This window comes from Neopsephotus bourkii, unplaced genomic scaffold (genome assembly GCF_033783945.1).
Source record: "Neopsephotus bourkii isolate Nb327-2 ecotype Australia unplaced genomic scaffold, CSIRO-AGI_Nbou_v1 NB_481, whole genome shotgun sequence".
Classification (NCBI taxonomy): Eukaryota; Metazoa; Chordata; class Aves; order Psittaciformes; family Psittacidae; genus Neopsephotus; species Neopsephotus bourkii.
Genome location: NW_026900982.1, coordinates 863,254 through 887,496, shown reverse-complemented (window position 1 = coordinate 887,496; position 24,243 = coordinate 863,254). Strand labels below are relative to the sequence as shown.

Below are 24,243 nucleotides of genomic sequence, written 5' to 3'. Positions count from 1 at the left end.
AGACCCTGGGCAGATTAAAGTTTACTTTGTTTTTCACCCTGGCTTTTGAAATGAGCATTCTGTTTCCCAGAAATAAAATCCCTTCCAGGAAAGGGCTCAGCCAGCCCACAAAACTGAATTGGTTCAGGCTCATGTCTTTTCATACAAAAAGCCTCACTTCTCTCTTCCTAGGTGAAGACTTTATCCTCCAAACCTCTCTTGAAGATGATGCCAAGAGGTGCTGCTTTGGCAGGTCTTCCTGCAGGAACCAGCCATGGGGGGCTTCCAGTGCTCCTGGACCAGTGTCAGTGGGGCTGGAGCATATCCCACCGGGCAGCTGGAGGGATACAGAAAAGCACAGGCTGCCACCAGGGCCTGACCTCACCGGTGGGAGACCTTTGGGTGCCCCTAATGGCTGAGGTGCAAAACCAGCACAAAACACATGGAGTGGAGAGGATGCTGGCTAGTTGGGATCTTGGAATGATTTGGGTTGGAAGCTCATCTAAAAGCTCATCCAGTTCCAACCCCTGCCATGGGCAGGGACACCTTCCACTAGACCAGGTTGGGCCAAGCCCCGTCCAACCTGGCCTTGAACACTGCCAGGGATGGGGCAGCCACAGCTTCTCTGGGCAACCTGTGCCAGGGCCTCACCACCCTCACAGGGAAGAACTTCTGCCTAAGAGCTCATCTCAATCTCCCCTCTGTCAGGTTAAAGCCATTCCCCCTTGTTCTGTCCCTACAGGCCCTTGTCAAAAGCCCCTCTCCAGATTTCTTGTAGCCCCTTTTAAGCACTGGAAGCTGCTCTAGAGTCAAATTGCTCATGTTCTTCTCCTTTGGACCACTCTCACCCCACCCTCCACCCATCCTGTTTTGCTCAGCTCCATCCGCGGTAGCAGCTGCCAAGTTTCACTTTTGCACTTTAGTGAAAATGGCCTGATTTCCAGTAAACTGGGATGCTTCTTGCTACCTCCATGATCAAAAAGAAGGAAAGCATGTGATAAATTCGGGCTGTATAAAAGGAGGACCCTTGGTTAGGCTGACTCCAGCCTGGGAGCTGCTGAGCATCGGAGGCAGATGGTAGGACCTTGATGGTTAAGCTTTGGGGAGGGGTGGTGGGGTGAGGGGTGGTGAGGGATCAGCATAAAGTAGGGCTCTTGTCTGTCTTGTGCTTCATATTTCATGGGTTTTACCATTTCCTGAGAGATGCCAGGGAAGGGGAAACGGGGGTTTAGGGTGAATGGTCCCTGCTCTAAGACTGGGATGCAGGAAACAGCTTTTGCTTGATGGCTTGTTTGAAGAAACTGGGGACCTGTGTGGGCTGCAGGGGTTGAACTGGGAGGGTAGGGAGGAGGCGGGGCGGTCAGTGCAGGAGCCCGTAGGGAAGGAAGAGTGGTCCGGGGCTATTCAGGGGTAGAGTGATGCCCGCAGGAAGCAAAGCCTGGCTTCAGGAACTGACTGCAGGGCTGGATGGAGAGGGACATGCTACCTCCTCTGGGGTCAGACCCCTTGCAGAGCTCCTTTCCTGCTGCGAGCTGGGAAACGCTCGGGCAGCCAGCGCTGATCCTGCGCACCCCGGACACGACCCAGTGCCACGATGGGCCAGGATGGGTGCGCTCGCCCCGAGCACAGCGTGCCGGGGCCGGAGCCGGAACCGGAGCCGGGGCGGCTGCGGAACGGGGCAGGCACCTCCATCCTGCTGACATTTGCTTCTCTGCTCTGGAGACAAGGGGCTGGGCTGGGACGCGTCGGGGCCAGAGGAGAGGTGGAAGGCAGCCCTGCGAGCGCTCCTATAGCCTAGGAAGGTGAAACGGGTAGTTTGAGGAACATCGCTGCTGATGATAACCTTTTCGGTGGCATGCACTCTGTCAGCTCTAACAGGGGTGCAGAAGCAATGGGTGCTGGGGTGTGGGCAGCTTGGGCAGTGGTGCCTGCCTCCTGCCCCGCTCATTAGGGAGTGCGGCAGCACTGGGATAACTAACGAGGAGCAGCTGTGGAACATCCTGCCCTGCTCCCAAGGCTAGGGGGAGAATTTTTCCTTCCCCCCCCATGGAGTGATGGTGGGATTCACCTCTCCCAGCCCCTCTTACAGTCTAAACTTCACCACTCAAAGTGCTCTGGTCCCTGGCACAGCCTCTCAAAGGCACAAGCTCTTCCAGAGCCCGGCTCCCCTGGGGCAGGGATGGGGAAAACACTCTTGAGGGGGCTGTTCCCATGAAGCAGAATGCAGGCAGTCCTGCTGTAGGTCATGCTGCCAGCCTTACTGCTTCCCTTCTTTGCTTGCAAGGAAGAAAGCAATCCCAAGTTATTCCAGAAATACACTTAATAGTCCTCTTTCTGCACTAACACAAAAGCATGTGCCCTTTACCTTTCTCTTGAAGAAGTATGAAGCCATGCTGGGACTTCAAAGCCAGGTTAAGTGTTCAGGGCTAGGTTGGATGGGGCTTTGAGCAACCTGGTCTAGTGGAAGTGTCCCTGCCTGTGGCAGGGGAGTTGGAAACTGGATGCACTTTAAGGTCCCTTCCAACCCAAACCATTCTAGGATTTGATTATTCAAAGTGTGTTCATGTGCTAGTTGAGGGTCAAGATGGGCTGGAGTTAATGTCTGCTATCGTAGCTCTGCAATGCTGTTTTGGGCATCTGAGACTAAAATAGCATTGGTAATGGGGCAACAAGCATGAAGCTGGGAGGGGATAGAACCGGGGTATGTGGCCTGAGTGGACTGAGCCGCACAGCACTGGGCTCAGCAGTCAAAGTTGGGGCAAAAATATGGCCACTGCCATGAAAAATAATCAAAAGTACTTTCTGAAATATACTAACAATAAAAGGAGGGCCAAGGAAAACCTCCACCCTCTACTGGAGACTGAAGATGAGGAAAAGGCTGAGGTATTTAATGCTGCCTTTGCCCCAGTCTTTAACCAGCCATCTTCAGGTTCATCAAGGCAAAGTGCTGGGTCCTGTATTTGGGCCACAACAACCCCATGGAACACTACAGGCTTGGGAAAGAGTGCCTGGAAAGCTGCTTGGCAGGAAAGAACCCGAGGGTGCTCACTGGCAACTGCTGAAAATGAGCAGCTTGTGCCCAGGTAGCCAAGAAGGTCAACAGCATCCTGGCCTGTATCAGCAATAGGGTGGCAGCAGGGCCAGGGCAGTGATCATCCCCCTGTATTCAGCACTGGTGAGGCCGCACCTGTAAATCTGTGTTCAGTGCTGGGCCCCTCACTGCAAGAAAGACATTGAGGTGCTGGAGCAGGTCCAGAGAAGAGCAATGGAGCTGGTGAAGGATCTGGAACTGTGATGTGGAATGACTGAGGGAACTGGGGGTGTTTAGTCTGGAGAAGAGAAAGCTCAAGGGGCACCTTATTGTTCTCTACAACTGCCTGAAAGGAGGTTGTAGTGAGGTGGGGGTAGACCACCTCTCCCAAATAACAAGTGACAGGACAAGAGGAAACAGCCTCAAACTGTGCCATGGGAAGTTTAGATTGAATATTAGGAACAATTTCTTCAGAGAGGGTGGTCAATGGAGGCATTGGAACAGACTGCCAGGGAAAGGGTGAGGTCACCGTCACTCAGCAAAAAAAAGAAAAATCAAAACCCATGTCCAAAAAGCGTGTAGATGGAGCCCTCAGCGATATGCTTTAGTGGTGGTCTTGGCAGTCTGGGGGTAATGGTTGGACTTGATGATCTTAAAGGTGTTTTCCAACCTAGTTGATCCTATGAGGCTATGATTCTCCTCTCCAGAAATCAGGTGTGAGTCCTGTACCTGGGCTGGGACAATCCTAGGCACAAACACAGGCTGGGCAGAGACTGGATTGAGAGCAGCCCTGAGGAGGACTTGGGGGTGTTGGTCAATGAGAAGCTCCCCATGACCCAGCAGTGTGCGCTTGAGCCCAGAAACCAACTGTGTCCTTGGGCTGCATCACCAGCAGTGTGACCAGCAGGTCGAGGGAGGGGATTCTCCTCTGCTCTGCTCTGGTGAGACACCCCTGCAGCCCTGCATCCAGCTCTAGGGCTCCAGTATAAGAAGCACATGGAGCTGTTGGAGTGAGTCCAGAGGAGGCCACGAAGATGCTCCAAGGGCTGGAGCACCTCTGCTATGGAGACAGGCTGAGAGAGCTGGGCTTGTTCAGCCTGGAGAAGAGAAGGCTCCACAGACTTTAGAGCAGCTTCTGGTGCCTAAGAGGGCTGCCAAGAAAGCTGGAGAGGGGCTTTTGACAAGGGCCTGTAGGGACAGGACAAGGGGGAATGGATTTAAACTGACAGAGGGGAGATTGAGATGAGATATTGGAAAAAGTTCTTCCCTGTGAGGGTGGTGAGGCCCTGGCACAGGTTGTCCAGAGAAGCTGTGGCTGCCCCATCCCTGGTAGTGTTCAAGGCCAGGCTGGACGGGGATTGGTGCAATCTGGTCTAGTGGAAGGTGTCCCTGCCCACAGCAGGGAGGTTGGAACTGGATGAGCTTTAAGGTCCTTTCCTACCCAAACCATTCCATGATTACATGAATCATGGATAGGCTTGCTTTTCCTTCCTGTGATGTCGTTATGGTATGCAGCCTTTAGAGTCCTATCCTGAGCCACCTTGTGCTGTATGCAGAAGAGGGTCTTAAAGCAGGAGATATTTACTTTGCAAACTCTCCCTGGGCTAATGTACACCATGGGTATGTTGATTTATGTCCCAGTTGAAACACCAGTGTGGTCACCACCCCAAAAAGGCCCTGATGTGTCTTTGCTGGCTGCGCTGTCATTACCAGCAAAGGGGGATGCCTCCACTGCTTCCTGGAATGAGTCCTCTGCATTGATGGGTTGCCATCTCCTGACTCTCTGGTTTTCTCCTTTAGCATTTTAGTCTTTCCTTCCCAGTGTTTTTCCTCCTGAATTCTTGAGGTGGTTCCCTTCTTCTTCTTAAACCCCAGCCTTGCCTAGCAGGCCTGCTGTGTGATAGTGTTCTGTCTCAGCTGAGCTGGGGAGCTTGGCTCTCTGTGTCCTCTGCAAAGTCAAGTGTCTGACCAAAGAGAATATCTGCTTGAGGTGAGATGAATCAGATCCCATATCCTCTTATAGGAGGCTGGGGCCTCTGACAACACACCTTAAAAAGAGACTGTTTTGTTCTTCCACAGCCATGGGCTCACAGGGGGACACACTAAAGGAAGATGAAAAGGCAAATCTTGAAAAAAATCTACTGGCAGAAGCATGTGAGAAAGAAGGACTGGATGATAAACACTGGCTTCCCCATCTGTCAGGAATACTGGGAGTCAAGTCCAAAGAAGCCCTGAAACATATGCAATATGAAGACTACCTTAAGCTGGAGCCTAAAGTAAGGTACCCCTGGGAAAAAAGGGCTCTCCAAAAGCTCCTGGGAGTAACAGTCAGCAAAGAAAATGCAGAAAAGACTTTTGAGGAGGTGCAGAAGAAGCGATTGGAGAGAGCAAAACAGAGACAAGAAGCAGCCAAACTACTCATGAAGGAGCTGAAAGAAATGCACAAAAGCCACAGCCACAGCAAGGATGCTATAAGAGAGAAAGAGGAGGCTCTGTGGCAAGCCATTGAGATTCCCAAAGAGTACTGGCCACCACCAGAGAAGTCACTGGTGAGTTTGCTGGAGAACATCCAGAAGCAGCTGGAGCAGCAGGAGTTGATAGTGAGCAAGGCTGAAATTGTCTCTGACACGGAGGTCCTGAGGCGGGCGTCAGGGGGACTGGCCCTGCAGGGCATCTACAAAACCAGCAGCTTTGAGGATGTGCTGGCAAAGAGAGACCAGCTCATCCAGGTTCCCGATGGATTCAGGCTTGTTGGTCCAGAGCAAGGGTCTCTGTTTGAGAGGAAGGAGTTCTCCTCCTCTGCAGCAGAAGCTGCTTTCACCAAGTCCATGGAGAAGCTGGGGTTCAGCATCACCGTTTCTGCCAAAGCTGGGTTCTGGGGGTTTAATGTTGGCACTGACATAGATCACAGCAGCTCTTCGCAGTCGATGGAGACCCACCAGTCCCACTCTGAGCAGAGCTACATTTGCACTACCAAGTACCACTACATCCCTCTGGCCTCCTGCTACTTTCAAAAGCATCAGCTTCACCTAACAGATGGGGCCCTGCAGGAGCTGAAAGACATCGAGTATCTTTTGAGCAGCATTCCGGAAGAAGACAGGTCCAACGTGCTGAATAGCAGGTGTAAGAGGTTCTTCAGCACATTTGGGTCCCACGTAAACCAGGGTCCCCTCCACTTTGGGGGGATATTCCGGTGGAAGGCATCTGTAGCAGGATTCAGAGCTGAGCAGCGGGAAGAGATGAAGCAACAAGTATCTGAATCACTGGATGGCTATGTAAATGCCACCTACAGCGGCTTCGGTGTCAGCATGGGAGTGGATGTGGAAGGTTCAAAATACAGCTCACATGCTTCTTCTCAGGGAAGAGATGGAAAGAGAGCCCACACAGGAGTTCAGCACGAGGTGACCAACACAGGGGGCCCACCAGAGACAAATTTTCTTCCTCAGTGGAAATTGGGGCTTGTAACTAATAACACGAGCTGGTGTGTTATTGACCGAGGCTTTCAATTGATCCCAGTGTGGGATATAATCCTGTTCAATCACAGAAGTGATTTTAAGTCCAGCTATCAAATGAGCAGCAGCCTCAGGGCTGCATATGAAGCGTTAACGAATCACAGTGTCAGCATCATGTTTGGAGAGGAACTGGTCAGTGCAGTGGAAGAGGCCAGAGCTTTCATGGAGTGTGTGAAGGCCTGGGAGGTGACAGTAGATGAAGAGAGACTGTCCACGCTCCTAACATTCAAACATAATCTGTATGAAAAAACCAAAACCCATAATGTCTGGATTGACATATGCCTGTCAGAAAAAGGACTGCAGGAGTTCCTTGTGAATACTGTTCTGTTTTTCAGGAAGTCACCTCCAGAAAACACCATGTGTATCAAGTCTCTGTTGAAGTGCCTCCTGGATCCTTATGTCTATTCTGTCAAGGACTTCCCCAGGTCTTCCTTCATTATGCAATGGATCTTTGATAGTAACCCCATGCTTCCTGAAACTCCCAGTGCTTCTGAGCTTGAAGATCTCACCGAGACACTGCTGCAAATGAAGGAGTACATCCAGGAAGTCACCTATGCACCAGAAACTGCAGCATCTGCCATTCATGAAGCAAAGGTGAAAGCCACGTTGACTATAAGCTCAACTGTTTATTCCTTACTCCAGGTTCTCCAGAGAAGGGCACAGAAAGACATAGAACTGTTAGTACTTCTAATTATGACCAGCACAGGATACCAGATGGAAGGGAACAATTTTCAGTACCTCCTTGGATGTCCAGAAATTAACTTCATGATAAATGAAATGCAAGAGGGACATAAGGAGTATCTGACTCTGAAGGAACAAGATGTTTACAGAGCTCAGGCTTTCCTGCTGCTGCTGGGTCTAAAGGTAACACCTGAATATAAAGAGGTGTCACCTGAGCAGAAGAATGAGCGTTTAACGTTCATGGAAGATCATATGAAAAACTTATGGTCCACAGAGGTAAAAACTCTCTTTGAAAAGCACCGTGCACTCAAAGACTGGGAGATGCTGGAAAAGGACTTGGATTCCCTCATCAGTGGGTGCTTGGAGGACACATGTGACGATCTGAAGAAAGACAGTATAATCAGAGACATGAAAGACACTTTTCAAAGCACAGAGCCTTCCAGTCAATCCAAATCCAAATCAGACAGCAGTGAAACTGAAGCAAATCAAGCCACTAGAAATCAAGAATTCCTCCACTTACTTAAGCGCCTTGGACTGGAAAATCACTATCCAAGGAAGATGGGGACAGAAGACTTCCATATCATATACAAGAAATCTTTACATGACAGCCACCCTAGCAACGACAGTGAATTACCATTTTACTTCCTGCAAAAGCTATTAACAGTGGATTATCGGGTGAGGTACCTGACTTGCAGGGATGAGAGCAACCCACAACTCGCATCTATGCCAAAACCCACAGAGCAAGAGCATGAACCCTCAGATTCCTTTGATGACTTTTTCACTGATTTGGAGGAAGAAGCCCCTGAATCTGCAACCAAAGACCGTTGTGTGCACCCCATGGACCTCCAGATGGCAATTTTTCATTGTGCTGATGATTTCATGAGACAGTACATTTCAACAAAGCTTGCTTTCTGCCAATTTGCACTACCTCTCCTGGTACCAAACCCATGCACTTCAAAGATAGAGTTTCCCCTCTGGTCCCTCAGCCAGATAAAGAAGAGCTGGAAAGAGGCTGAGAAGCCAGGAAAGCAGGCCAGAACTAACAGTTACAAAAACAAATTCATTTATCAAGCAGAGACACCCATCGTGTCCTTCATACGGATTGGCAGTTCTCCTTCCTCTTCCAAGTCTCAGATCCTGAATGCTCTGCTGAGTAAACAAAAACATGACACTTTTTTCCACCGGCATTGCAAAGGCAGCACCAAAGACTGTTTGCTGATGAAAGGTGTTGTGGAGATCTCCTGGTACTGTCCCCGGGGCAGTGATGATGACAGCTTTGACTGCTGTGTTGCTTTCTGTAACCTGCACGGAGATGCAAGGGACCACGAAGAACAGCTGCAGTTTCTACAGGAGATATCAGCTGTGAATGTGGTTCTTGTAACCGAGTCTGATCAGAGTGACAAGAAAGGGATGAAGATTTTACGTGACCTGTGGCAGTCACAGAGGCCTTTGGTTTGTCTTTTCACTGAAAAAGAGAACATTGCTGCTGGCCGATCTAGCCAAAACATAAGAATAGGTATCAAGAACAGAAACGAAGCAGAATTAATGGGCGAGCTGAAAAAAATCATTGGAGAACTTGTGGAAGTGTCTAACACACTTTTCAGCCTCGATTCCTGCCTGGACAAAGCTCGCAAGCATGGATTCTTAGTCGATGAAGATACAGATGCATGTGTAACAGCCAAAGAAAAGGCAAAGGCACTGGTGAAGCTTCTGAAGGAAGAGAAGTTGTTTGAGATCAAATCCAAACTGCTGCCTCTTCAAGGAAAACTGTGGCACATGTGGTGCAAAAAGGACAAAGAACTCACTCGCTTGCAGGAAAAGAGGAACCAGAGCATAGAGCATCATCGGAGCCAAACTGAATTGGAGAAGTCAGCAATAAGAAGAAAACAACTAGAACAAGCATTCCCCCTCAATCAGCTGATGAAATCAGTCCTTGGCTTTCTCCAGTCACAGCCAGCAGATACCAAGAAATACTTTCTGCACTGGATGAAGGTTTTCATGGACGATCTGTCTTCCGACCGCCTTGACGAACTGAAGAAAGAATATCACCTGTTATGGTCTCAAATCCTGGCAATAACGAAAAGCAATGACAAAAGCTATCTGAAATCTCAGTTGATGAAGAATATAGATGACCTCTCCAATGAAATCAACTATTCATCCGTTGGCCTTGAGCATATTTTGAGAGAGGTAGGGCAGATTTATGAAGCTGTGGAATCGATGAACTCAAAGGATGAATATTTTGTCAAACTACCTGAAATTGCAGCTGATCTGATGGTTTCAGGGTATCCTGTCGAGCTGATGGATGGTGATGCTTCTTACATACCATTACAATGGGTCAATGCAATCTTTGACAGATTAATTAATAAGCTAGGAGACAAACGAGTATTTGTTCTCTCAGTGCTTGGCATCCAGAGCACAGGGAAGTCAACCCTGCTGAATGCCATGTTTGGTCTTCAGTTTAATGTCAGTGCAGGGAGATGCACCCGGGGAGCGTTTATGCAGTTAATTAAAGTAGACGAGAAGCTGCAACGAGATCTGGGCTTCAGTTACATGCTAATTGTTGACACAGAGGGACTTCGTGCCATAGAGATGGCCAATAAACAGTCCCTTAACCATGACAATGAGCTGGCCACCTTTGTCATTGGCATTGGCAACATGACTCTGATCAACATCTTTGGAGAAAATCCGTCAGAAATGCAAGATGTCCTCCAGATTGCCGTCCAGGCTTTTCTGAGGATGAAGCAAATAAAACTTTCCTCAAGCTGCCTGTTTGTACACCAAAATGTGGGAGAAATAACTGCCAAGGAACAAAACATGGAAGGACGAAGACGCCTCCAGAAAAAGCTGGATGAAATGACTGTGATAGCTGCTCAGCAAGAATTCTGTGATGCCTACTGCTTCAGCGATGTCATTCACTTCGATGTGAACACCCATGTTCATTACTTTTCTCACCTGTGGGAAGGAAACCCCCCAATGGCACCACCCAACCCCACCTACAGCCAGAACGTCCAGGAATTAAAGAGCAAAATTCTCCAAGCTGCCAAGAAGAGACCACCAGGCAGTATTTTGAGTCTCTCGAGCTTGAAAGTTCGTATTAGTGATCTCTGGAATGCTTTACTGAATGAAAACTTCATTTTCAGCTTCAAGAACTCAGTGGAGATTGCTGCGTACAAGAAGCTGGAGACCGCATTTGGCCAGTGGAGCTGGTGGATGAGGAGTCACGTCTTAGACTTGCAAATGAAACTGGACAATCAAGTTCGGAATGGGGACATACAGGAGGTCCCCAGAGAAAGCCTTGAAAATGTAGTGCAAAAGACAACTGATGACATCATGAAAGACGTGGAAAAGTATTTCACTGAGGAGAAAGACCATGAGATACTGGCCCAGTGGAGAGTCGTCACAGAACGGAAGCTGGATGAACTGAAGAAATCTCTCCTTAGTGAAACTAGAAAGAAGTGTGAGAATCTGATTGAACTAAAGAAGAACCAGCGTAAACTGGATGAAAAGAAGTCAGAATATGAAAGTGAGCTCTTGAAAAAGAGTAGGGAGATGGCTTTATCTCTAAAAGGCCAGAGACTAACTGAAAGTGAACTCAGAGACAACTTTGTTCGTCTTTGGAATACATGGGTTGCTGTATTCTCCTCTGCTGCATCCCCTCTGAAACAGGTTGATATCGATAAGGAAATAGAAGATGTCCTTCTAGATCACTTTAAGGGACCTAACTTACTAGAACGGATAAGCAAATTTCCCAAAACCAAAGCATTTTCTGTTAACTTTGAAAAACACATTGCTAAGAAAAAACGTTGGCGCTTCTTTGATCAGAATTTGGATCATGCTGATATGAGCAACATACAACACATTACAGATAACATCATAAGGTGTGTGACAAAGAACATTGATAAGAAGGAACAGGAGAAAAGGGATTATAGTCAAAGTTTCATTCATGAAATACTAAATGAAGTGCAGAAGGGTATAAGCTCTGTCCCTATCAATGCAAAATACAGTTTTAATACAGATTATGCAATAGATTTATCTCTGTATCTGTGCGGAATGGCAGCAAAAAGATTTAAAAGCATGCAGGAAACATTCAGAAAAGCAAATGATCCATACACCTACATGGTGAACAAGAGAGAAGATTTCTTTAAATATTTCCAGATCTCTTGCCAAGGGGCCACTTCTATCACAGCGTTTGCTGTTTTCCTGTGTGACAAGATTGGCCCAGCTCTTCGCCGTGCAATCTATGAGAGGACAGCTCTTACCATAGCTCAGGACATCAGGGGTAAGCTGCCAGACTTCAGTGGCAATAGATCTTCTCTGGAAGTTTGCATACTGAAATACTTAGCAGAAGAAGAAAACTTTGAGTATTTCCAGACGTATCTTAATTTCTCAGAAGACTTTATGAAGAGTTACATTGAGAGACGTGTTAAGATGTACTGTTTAGATAAGAACAGGAGGCTGGAGAAGTTTTTAGATTACCGCCTTACTCACCTCTATGAAAGCATTCTGTCAGCTGTTTTTCAATCAACCAAGATTGTCAAAGACAGAGGAGACAGAAACGACAAAATCTCTCTTTGGCTGGATGAATTTTGCAACGCACTTACAGAAGTGCTAATCTTGCCCAGGAGCGACCTGAAGAGCATGGAGCATCAGGAGATAAACGACATAGACTTCCTGAAAAATGCCATGACAGAAGCGTTGGCTTCCCTGAAGGACAGTCTCAAGGAAGAGTTTCGTAATGCTGATATGAGCATATTTGAAAAGCAGCCTCACGCAATCTTGGCCGAGCAATTTTCAGGATGCTGGAATCAGTGTCCCTTTTGTGGGGCTGTTTGCACAAACACTATTCCACATCACGATGGAGACCATCAGCTTGTCTTCCATCGTCCTCAAGTTTTGGCAGGTTACATCTGGTATAAAACAGACAATCTGGTCATTGATATTTGTTCTAGTAGTATTGTGAGTGACAATTTATTCAGGATTGATGAAAACACATGGATCCCCTACAAGAAATACCGTGATGCAGGACTTCCTTATTCCAATTGGCTAATTCTTCCTGATACATCAATACAAGCGTACTGGAAATGGTTTGTGTGTCATTTCAGGACAGAGCTTGAAAACTTGCACAATGGGAAATTTCATGGCAAAGGAGAAATCCCTGCCTCATGGCAGAGAATTACAAAGCAGGAAGCGCTTGATGAACTGAAGAAGCTTTAGGCCAGCTTGACATCAGAGACTGTAGTGATAGGACAAGGGGCATTGGATTCAAACTTACACAGGGGAAGTTCAGACTGGATATAAGGAAGAAATTCTTTACTGTGAAGGTAGTGAGGCATTGGAACATATTGGCCAAAGAAATGGTAAATGCTCCACCCCTGGCAGTGTTCAAGGCCAGGTTGGACAGAGCCTTGGAGGACATGGCCTACTGTGATGCGTCCCTGCCCATGGCAGGGGGGTTGAAACTAGATGATCTTATGGTCCTTTCCTACCCAAACCTTTCTATGATTCTATAATATGAAGGAAGAACTGCAACCGCTTTGCATTTTAGAAGAGCATAGTATAAGTAATTCCACAAAATATTGTTATATTAGACGATATATAAAATACATATGCAGCCGCAAGCTACATGAAGGATACCTAATTGCTGACAAAGTTGGGTGAAATAAGGCGTGCTACTCCTGCCTCAGAAATCCCCTTGCTTCATGATATTCACAGTATCACAGTATCACAGTAGGTTAGAGATTGGAAGGGACCTCAAAAGATCATCTAGTCCAATCCCCCTGCCGGAGCAGGAACACCTAGATAAGGTTACACAGGAACGTGTCCAGGCGGGTCTTGAATGTCTCCAAAGAAGGAGATTCCACAACCTCCCTGGGCAGCCTGTTCCAGTGTTCCGTCACCCTCACTGAGAAGAAGTTTCTTCTCAGGTTTAAGTGGAACCTCTTGTGCTCCAATTTGTACCCATTACCCCTTGTCCTTTCATTGTTTGCCACTGAGAAGAGCCTGGCTCCATCCTCGTGACACTCCCCCTTTATATATTTATATACACTAATAAGGTCACCCCTCAATCTCCTCTTCTCCAAACTATAGAGACCCAGCTCCCTCAGTCTTTCCTCATAAGGGAGATGCTCCACTCCCTTAATCATCTTAGTTGCCCTGCGCTGGACTCTCTCCAGCAGGTCCCTGTCCTTTTTAAACTGAGGGGCCCAGAACTGGACACAATATTCCAGATGAGGTCTCACCAGGGCAGAGTAGAGGGGAAGGAGGACCTCTCTCGACCTACTAACCACCCCCCTTCTAATACAACCCAGGATGCCATTGGCCTTCTTGGCCACAAGGGCACAGTGTCGGCTCATGGTCACCCTGTCGTCCACCAGGACCCCCAGGTCCCTCTCCCCTACACTGCTCTCTAACAGGTCGTTCCCCAGCCTATACTGGAACCTGGGGTTGTTCCTGCCCAGATGCAGGACTCTACACTTTCCCTTGTTATATTTCATCAAGTTATTCCCCGCCCAGCTCTCCAGCCTGTCCAGGTCCCTCTGGATGGCAGCACAGCCTTCCGGCGTGTCGGCCACCCCTCCCAGCTTAGTGTCATCAGCAAACTTGCTGATAGTACACTCAATTCCCTCATCTAAATCGTTGATGAATATATTAAATAATACTGGTCCCAGTACCGACCCTTGAGGCACTCCACTAGATACAGGCCTCCAACTAGACTCCGCCCCATAGACTACAACTCTCTGGCTTCTCTCCTTCAGCCAGTTCACAGTCCACCTCACTACCCGATCATCCAGACCACACTTCCTCAATTTAGCCGCAAGGATGCTGTGGGAGACCGTGTCAAACGCTTTGCTGAAGTCGAGGTAGACCACATCCACCGCTCTACCATCATCCATCCACCGTGTTATTTCCTCATAAAAGGCTACGAGATTGGTCAAGCACGACTTCCCCTTGGTGAAGCCATGTTGACTGCCCCTCATAACCCTCTTATCCTTGATATGCCTTAAGATGGCACCAAGGATAAGGTGTTCCATCACTTTCCCAGGAACGGAGGTGAGGCTAACCGGTCTATAGTTACCCGGGTCCTCCTTCTTGCCCTTTTTGAAGACAGGAGTGACATTTGCTTTCCTCCAGTCCTCAGGCACCTCTCCCGTTTCCCAAGACTTGGTAAAGATGATGGAGAGCGGTCTAGCTATGACCTCAGCCAGTTCCCTCAGCACCCGCGGGTGCATCCCATCTGGACCCATGGATTTATGGATATCCAGATTGCTCAACTGATCTTTAACCCATTCCTCATCGACTAAGGCAGACCGCTCCGTTGACCTATCTTCATCCGGGGTCTCAGCGGTACAGGGCTCTTCAGGACTGCCTCCAGCAGAGTAGACAGAGACAAAGAAGTCATTCAGTAACTCTGCCATCTCTGTATCTTCTGTCACCAGGGCACCCGTCCCGTTCATCAGCGGGCCTACATTGCCTCTGGTGTTAGTTTTACCTGCCATGTATTTGAAAAAGCTCTTTCTGCTGTCCTTGACCCCTCTCGCCAGCTTTAATTCCAAGGAGGCCTTAGCCATCCTAGCAGCTTTCCTACATCCTCTAGCAGCAGCCTTATATTCTTCCCAAGTGGCCAGCCCTTCTTTCCATGACCTGTAAACTCTCCTCTTCCACTTGAGCATACCGAGCAATTCCCTATTTAACCACGCAGGTCTCCTGACCCTCTTCCTCGACTTCCTACGTGTCGGGATGCTCCGATCTTGAGCTCGGAAAAAGCAGTCCTTGAACGTCAACCAACTATCTTGGGCCCCTTTCCCTTCAAGCAGCCTAGCCCACTGGATTTCCCCTAGCAATCGCTTGAAGAGGCCAAAGTTTGCCCTGCTAAAGTCCAGGGTTGCGATTCTACTTGCTATTCTACTGACCCTACCAGACAAGATCCTGAATTCTACCATCTCGAATCATTCAGAATCCTCTTCCTTTTTTGCCACAGACATTAACCTCTGCTTTGTCTTATATCGAAAATGAAACACATTCCTGCAGTGAGGAGTCACATGAACAAGATTAAGACCGAGTGTCAGGCGAAGAGCAAAGGCAGCATTTGAAAGTACCGATTTTATCAGCTGCTATCAGAATAAAAGTGACACTGACAGAAGTTAGTTTTTCCTGCAGCAAGTACTTGTCACGCTTAAAGAAAAGGCTGTGGGATCTGAAAGCAGCTCAACATTGGCTGCAAGCTTTGCTGGCTTACTTTTCAGTATTATCATTCCCTTATCGACCCCCTGTTGATAAACTGAGCTAGTACTCAGGTTAGTAGCTGTTCTGTCTCTGACATCGTTAAGGTAGTTAACACCACACGTGTATTTAGGTAGTGGTTTAATTAAGTTTTAATTTGGTTAGTTTTAGAAAACTTTAAGTTAGTTTTAGAAAACTTTTAGTTGGTTTAGAAAACTTTAGTTAAGTTTTAATTTGGTTAGTGGTTTATTAAGCATCCTTCATTTGTCAAGACGAGTCATTCCTGGCTGGGCCTATTGAGCTTTCCTCCACCTCTTAGCCACCGCTAAGCAACCGCTCTTCTATTTGCTTAGCTGTTGAGTGAAGATCTTTGTATAACCAATGCGGAGGGTTATGTCTCTTTGCAGCTTCCTCAGAAGCCATCAGCAGTGTGTGACATTAGTGTTCGTGCTGTCAGGACAGGCTGGTGGCAGTGGAACCATGATCTGGAGAACATGTAACCAGCTGGGACTGCACCACTGAGTTGGCTGGCAGTTTTTGTTGTGCAGTTCCTGGAAATCCAAGGACAAGCCCTCCTGGAACACTGGCGAAAGTGGTTATTCACTATAATCCCTTGTACTCTTTGCTAATAAACTAGTTGAGTTAGACTGGACTGATCTCTGCGTCCTTTATTTTCAAGTTAGGCGCAGTTGTGTGTGACCTCAGTGTTTGTGCTGTGAAGACAGGCAGGTGGCAACTGGGCGAAGGTCTGTGTGGATGGAGAATGTCTGCTCTTCAGGGTAAAGGACCTTCTTTAATGTCTCAAGGGATAGTAAGAAGGGGAGGAAGCCGTAAACAAGAACATTCAGTTAAACAAATCTGACCAACAGTTGTGTTGAATGGCCTTAAACTGGTAAGAGGGGAGATTGAGATGAGATCTTACGCAGAAGTTGTTCCCTGTGAGGGTGCTGAGGCCCTGGCACAGGGTGCCCAGAGAAGCTGTGGCTGCCCCATCCCTGGCAGTGTTCAAGGCCAGGTTGGACGGGGCTTGGAGGAACCTGGTCTGGTGGAAGAAGACGTCCTGTGGCAGGGGGTTGGAACTGGATGAGCTTGAAGGTCATTTCCTACCCAAACCATGCTATGAGTCTGTGATTCTACGATCTCCTGCCCTAGAGAACACCTTTGAACTAGCTCTGGCAATTAAGAAGCTGGCATCTGCTCCAGGAGCATCAGAGACAAGGGCTCTTATCTTACGTGCTCTTACCAGCAGAATCTAAAGGGGTTTGTAGGTCCCTTCCAACCCAAACCAGTTTGTGATTTTAGGATTCTGTGAAGGAGCCTGTGGTGGGAACTAAGCCTGGTCAGTCACACTAATGGATGAATGGGAGACCGAGAAGTTATTTCAGTGAGGTTATCAGAGCAGGCGCTGGTCAGTTGGAAACTAAAGTTAAAAAGGGCAACCAAACCCAAAATATACCATGACACAGCCCTGACAAAACAGACATGGAGACAATGGCTTGGCACAAGCCTCACCAGTGTGAGTGTGTGCTGCAAGGACAAAGCGAGTGGTGAGACCTGTGTGTGTGTGAGTGGATTTGACTCCGGCTCCTGGAGTTACATGGGTGTAGATGCCTCTGGTGTCAGCTGATGGAGCAAGAGGGGTCTCAGTGCAATGACAAGAGTGAGTGAGGATCTTTATCCTACAGCTTCTGGCGTGGGAATGGTGCGTGGCCTGAAAACCAACCACTGGTATGAATGAGGTGAGTGAAGGCCCGAGCATTGGCGGCTGGAGCAGGACCACAGGTCACAGCCCAAACTGGGTGTGCACGTGAGTTCACCAGCAAACTCCAAGCTGGAGTGGCTGTGAGAGAGTGGCCTTGGCCCAGGCTGTATCCAGGGGTTGCAGTGTCCGTGTTGCCTCATCACGTGAGCCAAAGCACTCTTTCAGGGCTTCTGTTCTCCCATGCATACTGTGTGTAGCTTGCAAGCTTTTGGCAATCTTCATCTTTCAGGTGTCTGTGTGCCTGTAACCTCCATCTCCTTCTCCAGTACAGGGAGGCAGTACTCTACATGGAGGTCTGTGGGTGTCAGCATCTCTTCCAGTCCACCCTGGCCTGAATCTTCTTTGCAGGGATCACCTGGCATGCCCTTCCCTGTGGACACTGCTGTGGGAAGGAACGCAAGGATGCAATGACACAAGGATACATGGTTTGTAACTAAGATTCTCAGGATAACTGACTTGCTCAAAAGGAGTTGATAGGGGAGGCAGAAGACTGATGATGTTGAGATATGAATGGAAAGCTGAGCAGGAACTGCCCGGTGGGGGTCTGTCACAGGCCCCAGAAAACGCAACTGACAGGACTGGGGTGACAGGCTGGGAGGCCAGGATGGGGCTGTAAATGGAGAGGTGATTTTAGTGTACCAACTTTGAATCATAGAATCACAGAATGGTTTGGGTTGGAAGGGACCTTAAACCTCATCCAGTTCCAACTCCCTGCCATGGGCAGGGACACCTTCCACTAGACCAGGTTGCTCCAAGCCCCGTCCAACCTGGCCTTGAACACTGCCAGGGATGGGGCAGCCACAGCTTCACTGGACAACCTGTGCCAGTGCCTCACCACTCTTTGCTTTTGCTTTCTTTTCTCCCCTTCCTTGCTCTGTTTTTCCTGTTCTTTCCCCCTGTGTGTACCCCCTCCCACCCCACCCTGTGGCATCCCAAACATGTATTTCTTGTACCACCTGTCTCTGGTGGGACATGGCCAGGCTCCCTGTGGAACCTAGAAGTTCCCCTCACCCCAGTCCTGGCATCTACGCTCCTTCTGGGGTTCTGCTGGTCCTGGCCTCAGCATCTACAGAGCCTGCGATGGTCCCAAGTCCCAGCTGCATTGGGAAGGTCATAGAACCATAGAATCACGGACTGGCTTGGGTCAAAAGGGACCTTAAAGCTCATCCAGTCCCAACCCCCTGCCATGGGCAGAGATACCTTCCACTAGATCAGGTTGCTCCAAGCCCTGTCCAACCTGGCCCTTTGGACCACTTTTTCTTTAAAAAGAAACAAATTACAGACTCGGAGTCATTGGGGTTGGCAAAGAGCTTTAAGATCATCGAGTCCAACAGTAAACCCAGCACTGCCCGGGCCACCATGCCACTGTCCCCCTAAGCGGATGCTCAGCCACCAGTGGCCACCCCTGCCCCTTCCCCTTCCCGAGGAGGGTTTCTTTGGAGCCCCCGTGCCTCCTCCAGGCCCGCGGGCGTGAATATGGGGGTGAAGAGACCCCCGGGAGAGCCAGGCTGGCCTCACCGCCCCCGGGAGAGCCGGCTACGGGCCTGGCTCCTCCTCCTCTGCCCTAACCCCTACGGGCCCTCCCCGAGCCTTCATTTCTTCTCCCAGGAAGCCGCTTTCTGGCGCTGGTCCCTGCCCGCAGCCCGAGCTCCACTCCCGAGCGCCACGCTCCTCCCGCCCTGCAGGCGGCGCCCTCGCGCGGCGGGCGGGCGGGGCGCCGTGGCGTCACGGCCACGCCAGGTGGGCCGATGCGGCGGCGAGAGGCGGGCTACGGTGGCCGGCGGGGGTCAGGGGCAGGGCGGGCGCGGAACGGGATACCGGTACTGGCACCAGGAGCAGGCGTGGGGGCCGCCATGGAGTACGTGACCGCAGAGCAGCTGGCCGGCTTCAGCAAGTACAAGGTACGGGTGGGTGGCGGGTGGCGGGGGCCTGGCTGTGGGGCTGGGGGCTCCTCGGGGCCTGGCGCTGGTGAGAGGGTGTCCAGGCGGGTCCCCTTGGGAATGGCGGCATTTGGGCGGGGGCTGCAGTGGTACCCGGTGCCGGAGTGTGTGTGTGTGGTGCTGGGTGCTATGGGAGGGGGTGTCGTGGGGTTCGGGGTAGCAGGGGGTGCTGTGGGACACGGGAGTTGGGGAGAGGGGAGCTGTCGTGAGCACTTGTGGCTTGCGGAGAGGCAGGGGCTGCCGGAGGTCCTGGCTCCGTGCAGGGGGAGCCTCGGGGCCTGGTTCGTGGGGGGAGCCAGCGGCAGTGGGATCGGGTCCCGGGTGCATGTGTGTGTGTATTAAAAGGGTGGTTGTATGAAACGTGTCCCCCCCACCCAGCCGCTGCCTCACTGTGGGGTGCGGTGAGGTCTGGGGCAGCGTGGTGGGTGCTCGGTTCCATGCAGGACCCCCACCCATCCCTCCCCATGCCCTTTTCCTGGGTGGGCCGTGTCGGGGGGCCCCAGTGCAATGCTTCTTTTCCCCCCCCCCCCCCCCCCCCCCATCGAGCTCTTTCATGGTTGGGGGGGCTCGGTGCATTAAGGACCAGTGTGTTGAAGGTGTGACCGTGTGAGATGTGGGACCCTCTCCTTGCTGGCGGGGACAGGGGACTGTCATGTGCTCTGCAGCGAGCCCAGGGGGGTCTGCGTGCAAACTGGGCACCCCCCAGCCTGTTTCCCAGCTGGGACGAGGATGCCACGTGCAATGCTGCAGGGTACAACGTCCAGCACAGTGCAATGTGAGCAGGTCTGTGCTCCAGGTGGGCACTCCCAGGCTGTTTGCCCCCGGGGGAGGACAGGCTGTGCCCAGCAGTGGGGACAGCAGAGTGTGGGGCAGTGGCAGTGTGACTGCGTGCCAGCTGTGCTCCTCTAGCCATGCTCCTGGAGTGGGGACACACCAGCACAACCTGACGTTACCAAGTGTGGTGTGAGCACATTCAGTGTGTGTGCCCCCCTCCATGACCTGACCCTGGGAGTGAGGGGCATCGCTGGGCACCATGTGGGTGTGATTTTGAGTGGTGCTGTGGCAGCTTGCTTGTCCTCCCTCCCCTTCCTTGGCTGTCAGCAATGTGGTCAAGACAGGCAGTTATGGCATGTCACCACATGGTGCTTTGCCAGGTTGCACTGTTTCCACCCTTGCCACAAAGGGGCTGCAGAGGAGGGGGCTGTGAGTGCATGTGGGATCCCATATTTAGCTTGGGACCATGTTGATTCTGTGCTGTGGCTGCTACGTTTGTGGTCAGACCAACAAAAACATGTCAGACGTTATCCCTGTCTCTTTGCTTGGGCATGCCATTTATGCAGTATTTGAAGGAAGGCTCTGTAAGTGCTGATGGACTCTGTCATGGCAGTTTAAATCCCTAGAGGCTGATTTGGGGCCAAAGTATATGGCATCTTTAACACAGAGGAACACTGTGTTTATGCGGAGGGTGTTTTTTGTATTTTTTCTTGTCCCAGACCAACAGTGAAGCTAAAAGGTTTTACCACATCTTCTCCTTTGTTCTTGTTGTAGGATCCATCACATTGGGCCATGTTGCAGTCATCCTTTCAGGGTGAATCACAGAGTGTCCTTTAAGTCTAGATAAGTCTGAGACATCTGGGGAGTGAAGCTCCTCCTGGAGCAGTCTGTGGGGGCAGGAGTGGTCAGGGCTTCCTCACAATCTCCTTTGGCAGGCTCATTGCTGATGAGGTGGAGATAAATGGACTTGGTACAGCAAGTTTGACCAATGTGACAGGTTGCATGAGATCCCTTGTGGAAAGCTGAGCGTATGGGGATTTGTCAGTAAAGTCTGTGTTTAGAAAGGCAGTGAAAGGTGGCAGTTTTGTGTGGGTGCTAGAAAAAGTTAAGTAAAACACACTCAGGTTTGAGCCAGGCCTTGCAAAGTAACTGATTTTGCTCCTGTGAAGACAATGCTTTTGCTTAAACAGGGAGACTCTTGCATGTTGAGCCTATTTCCAGCAGTGTGTAGAGGGGTTTGTGATGTTGCTGCCTTCCTTCTCAGTACCTGTGTGGTGAGAACAGGGTCCCCACCCTCTACAGATAGTGCTAGCAGTTGAACTTGGGAGGGTCCAGACAAGTGCAGCAACCTTCTTATTTGTGTAGCAGGCACCAAAGACGTGCTCCTAGGTCATGGTCTTTATGAAGGTGCTTCTGATGGAACGCTGTTGCAGTTAAATCTATGAACAGGATGCAGACCAGGGAGAGGAGAAGGGTCCTGTCTTGCACGTGAAGTACAGTGTAGGTAGCACTGGCTGCTTGCTGTCACCAGTTATGCACTGGTGTTGTGTTTACTGGCCTTGGTTTCGGATGGCACAGGGCTGAAATGTTTAAGCAGGTCTCTGATGGATGGTGGAGGTACTACTCCCAGCCTGACACAGCTGAATGGATAGGCAGAGGCCAAGAAAGCTGCATGTGTCCTGAGAGCAGGAGTGCAGTCTTACTGGCAGAAGTAGCTTTGTTCGAGACATTGTGGTTTTACTGAGTCAGCAGGGACTTTGATAAGAGCATGCAGGTTCATGCTTGTTGCTCAAAGAGCATCATTCTGTCCTGTGCTGAGGGTTTGTCTTATATGCTCCCCAGGGCAGTGTGAGCACCTGCAGGTTAAAGTGCTTTGCTGGAGATGGCAATAAATGTATGGAAAAGCGCAGTCAGAGCTGACATGTCAGACTGCCATGGAGGGCAGTGAAGCCCTGGTCGGTCTGTGCAGTGCTGCCCTCCTGTGTGTGTTGTTTGCTTGGGGAGCTTTTTTTTGCTATTTTAGCCTTGAGAAAAGGGCTCATTGAGGCCCAAATCTCTAATACTGGGTTGCATATTCCAGCCTTGCTTTAGGTATTGAGGCTTGTCACAGAATCAGCATCTTACAGAGAAGAACAACTTCCTAATACCTCATCTAAATCTCCCCTTTGTCAGTTTAAAGCCATTCCCTCATGTCCTGTCCCTACAGGTCCTTGTCAAAAGACCCTCTCCAGCTTTCTTGTTGGCCCCTTTAGGCGCTGGAAACTGCTCTAAGGTCTCTGTGGAGCCTTCTCCAGGCCGACAAGCCCATCTCAGCCTGTCTGCTCTGTCCTTTCCTTTCCTGGAAGGTGACTAGATCCACCACCACTCTGTTGATCAAAAGCTGATTGACCTTCTGCATACAACTAACTGTTCTTGCCCAGAAAACTTTTGCAACAGTATAAACTGTCATCCCAAATGGACAGAGCAAGAAAGAAGCAAAGTGGGATGTGTATGGATGGCAGTGCAAAGGAATGGAAGAGTAATGTAGCCGTTGCTGAGCTGCTTTCTGTGCCTCATCACCAAAGTGAGCCTGGGTTTTTAACCTGAGTGGGAGGAGTCACTATGTGGCAGCAGCATCAGATCACCTGAGAAGGTGGCTTCTGTTGTCTAACTTGAATTTGTACTTGGAGCCAGCATAGCTGGAAGGCTTTGAGCTTAGGTTGGACCAGCCATAACTGTGATGCATGGTCAGAACCAAACCCTCTGCAGGAAGGCTCCTTCAGTTCCTGCTGCCAACAGCTCTGCAGCCTTTCACTGCCTCAGCCTTTAAGCTGCGCCTGGCAGAAGCTTTCCAGCCTTCACACGATAGATTTGGAGAAGAGCAAGCAGACTGGGGGGTACATGGAAGAGGCAACAAATCTTCAAGGGAAGGAATGTGTCCTTGGAGAGGAGCTAGTGTCCCTGCAGCTGATACAGGAGAAGCAAAAGAGCTTCATGCAAGATGATGCACAGCTTTCTCCAGCCCTGGCTGGTTTACTCCCCCTGTTGCTGCCAGGAATGCATATGGGAAGCGGCGACTCAGGAATCCAGACGGTTTTAGCTTTGCAGTATGCACATATCTCCTGGCTGGGGGAGAGGCAGGTGTACACCGCTCCTGTCACCAGCTGCCTCAGTGCCGCAGGTGGTGGGGTGTAGAGGGAGCTGTCCTTTAGCTGCTCTTGAAGGGATGCTGAAGAGCTCCTCTGCTGAGGAAGCTGCACAGCAGAAAGCACTGTGTTTAATTGTACGTCTAACACTTCCTCAGTAGGAGATTGTGATTTGGGTGTAGCACATGTACCTCTGGAGACAATTTAAGCAAACCTAAAGTGGGAAGGAAGGGTTTCTCTGCCAAATCAAATACGTCCTTTGTCACTAATGTGTTACAGTCTTGCCTGGCTGCAGCATGGCAAGGCTTCTCCTGAGGAGATGCTGTCTGTGGCAGTCGGAGTGTCGGACAAATCCAAGGTGTGTCTGCTCCAGTGCTTCCTCTGGCTTGTCAGCCTCATGTAGATGATTGATTCTTCTGGCAGGGTGGAGCTCTTGGTATCAAAAATAAAGCTTTTGTTTTGAGGCTGTAGAGCAGGATGCATGTGTTGACCTTCCAAAGAAAAGCAGACCAGACGCTCTGCTGTTGTTGAGTTTTGAATGTCCTCTGCCAAAACCAGATGCTCTGTTAAGTACTGAATGTTTTCTGCCAAGAAAGATGTAGCCAGGCACTGCGATTTCAGAGTGTAAACCTTGCAGTTGGATGCCAGAGGTCGTGATATGCTTCTTAAAAACCCATCTGCAAATTGCCTTCTGACAGGCTTTTGGGCAACCTTCTATACTTTTATGGGGAGAGGGAAAAATGGGACTATCTGGAACATTCACAGAGGTGTCTGCTCCTACTTTGTTTTCCCTAGGGGAAAGACATATCCCTTTCTTCCCTCTAGGCTGCCTCCCAGTCCTGTTTTCACAGAGCAACCCAAACAAATTTCCCTTGTGGAAGTTGTCTCTGCCTTTCTCGAGTGTGGTGCCCAGAGCTGAATGCAGTGTGTGAGATGGAGCCTTACCAGTGCAGTGGGGAGGGATGGCTTTATGTGTCGCATACAGCACATGTATTACTTCTGCTTGTGCATCTTGATGAGCTGCACGTCGCTTTCTGCAGCACTGTGACTCTTGTGGCTCCCTTTAGTGGGTCAGGAGGCTGCACTCGCAGCTGCCACGGTGCCAAAAGCTGCTCGACTGCAAGCAAGGGCAGAGTGCTGCAACATTGCTTGTGCTGTTAGTTACAGACAGCTTTGATGGTTTGTCATTGCCTTTTTGTGTCCCAGTTGTGTGCCCTGC

General features: G+C 49.9%; 2 protein-coding genes across 3 annotated transcripts in view; both read left to right on the top strand.

Annotated features, from left to right (window-relative positions):
- The first annotated feature begins 4,259 nt into the window (after positions 1-4,259).
- On the top strand, positions 4,260-12,906 carry LOC133210641 (interferon-induced very large GTPase 1-like). Its single transcript, XM_061350216.1, has 2 exons — positions 4,260-5,000; positions 5,090-12,906. Exon 2 carries the CDS (start codon positions 5,092-5,094, stop codon positions 12,415-12,417), a length of 7,326 nt encoding a protein of 2,441 aa, XP_061206200.1. The 5' UTR covers positions 4,260-5,000; positions 5,090-5,091; the 3' UTR covers positions 12,418-12,906.
- Positions 12,907-18,822: 5,916 nt separating this feature from the next.
- The window catches only part of SELENOI (selenoprotein I), a 30,165-nt gene continuing 24,744 nt past the window's right edge, over positions 18,823-24,243 (top strand). The window contains exon 1 of one of the 2 annotated variants that reach the window (XM_061350200.1): positions 18,823-19,086. In XM_061350200.1, the coding sequence (XP_061206184.1) occupies positions 18,934-19,086 (153 nt within the window). In that variant the 5' untranslated portion in view covers positions 18,823-18,933. The remainder of the gene's footprint in view (positions 19,087-24,243) is intronic. The other variant, XM_061350199.1, reaches the window with a different exon arrangement.

Coding starts and splice junctions, on each gene's coding strand:
- LOC133210641 (XM_061350216.1), top strand. CDS start 5,092: ATGGGCTCACAGGGGGACACACTAAAGGAAGATGAAAAGGCAAATCTT.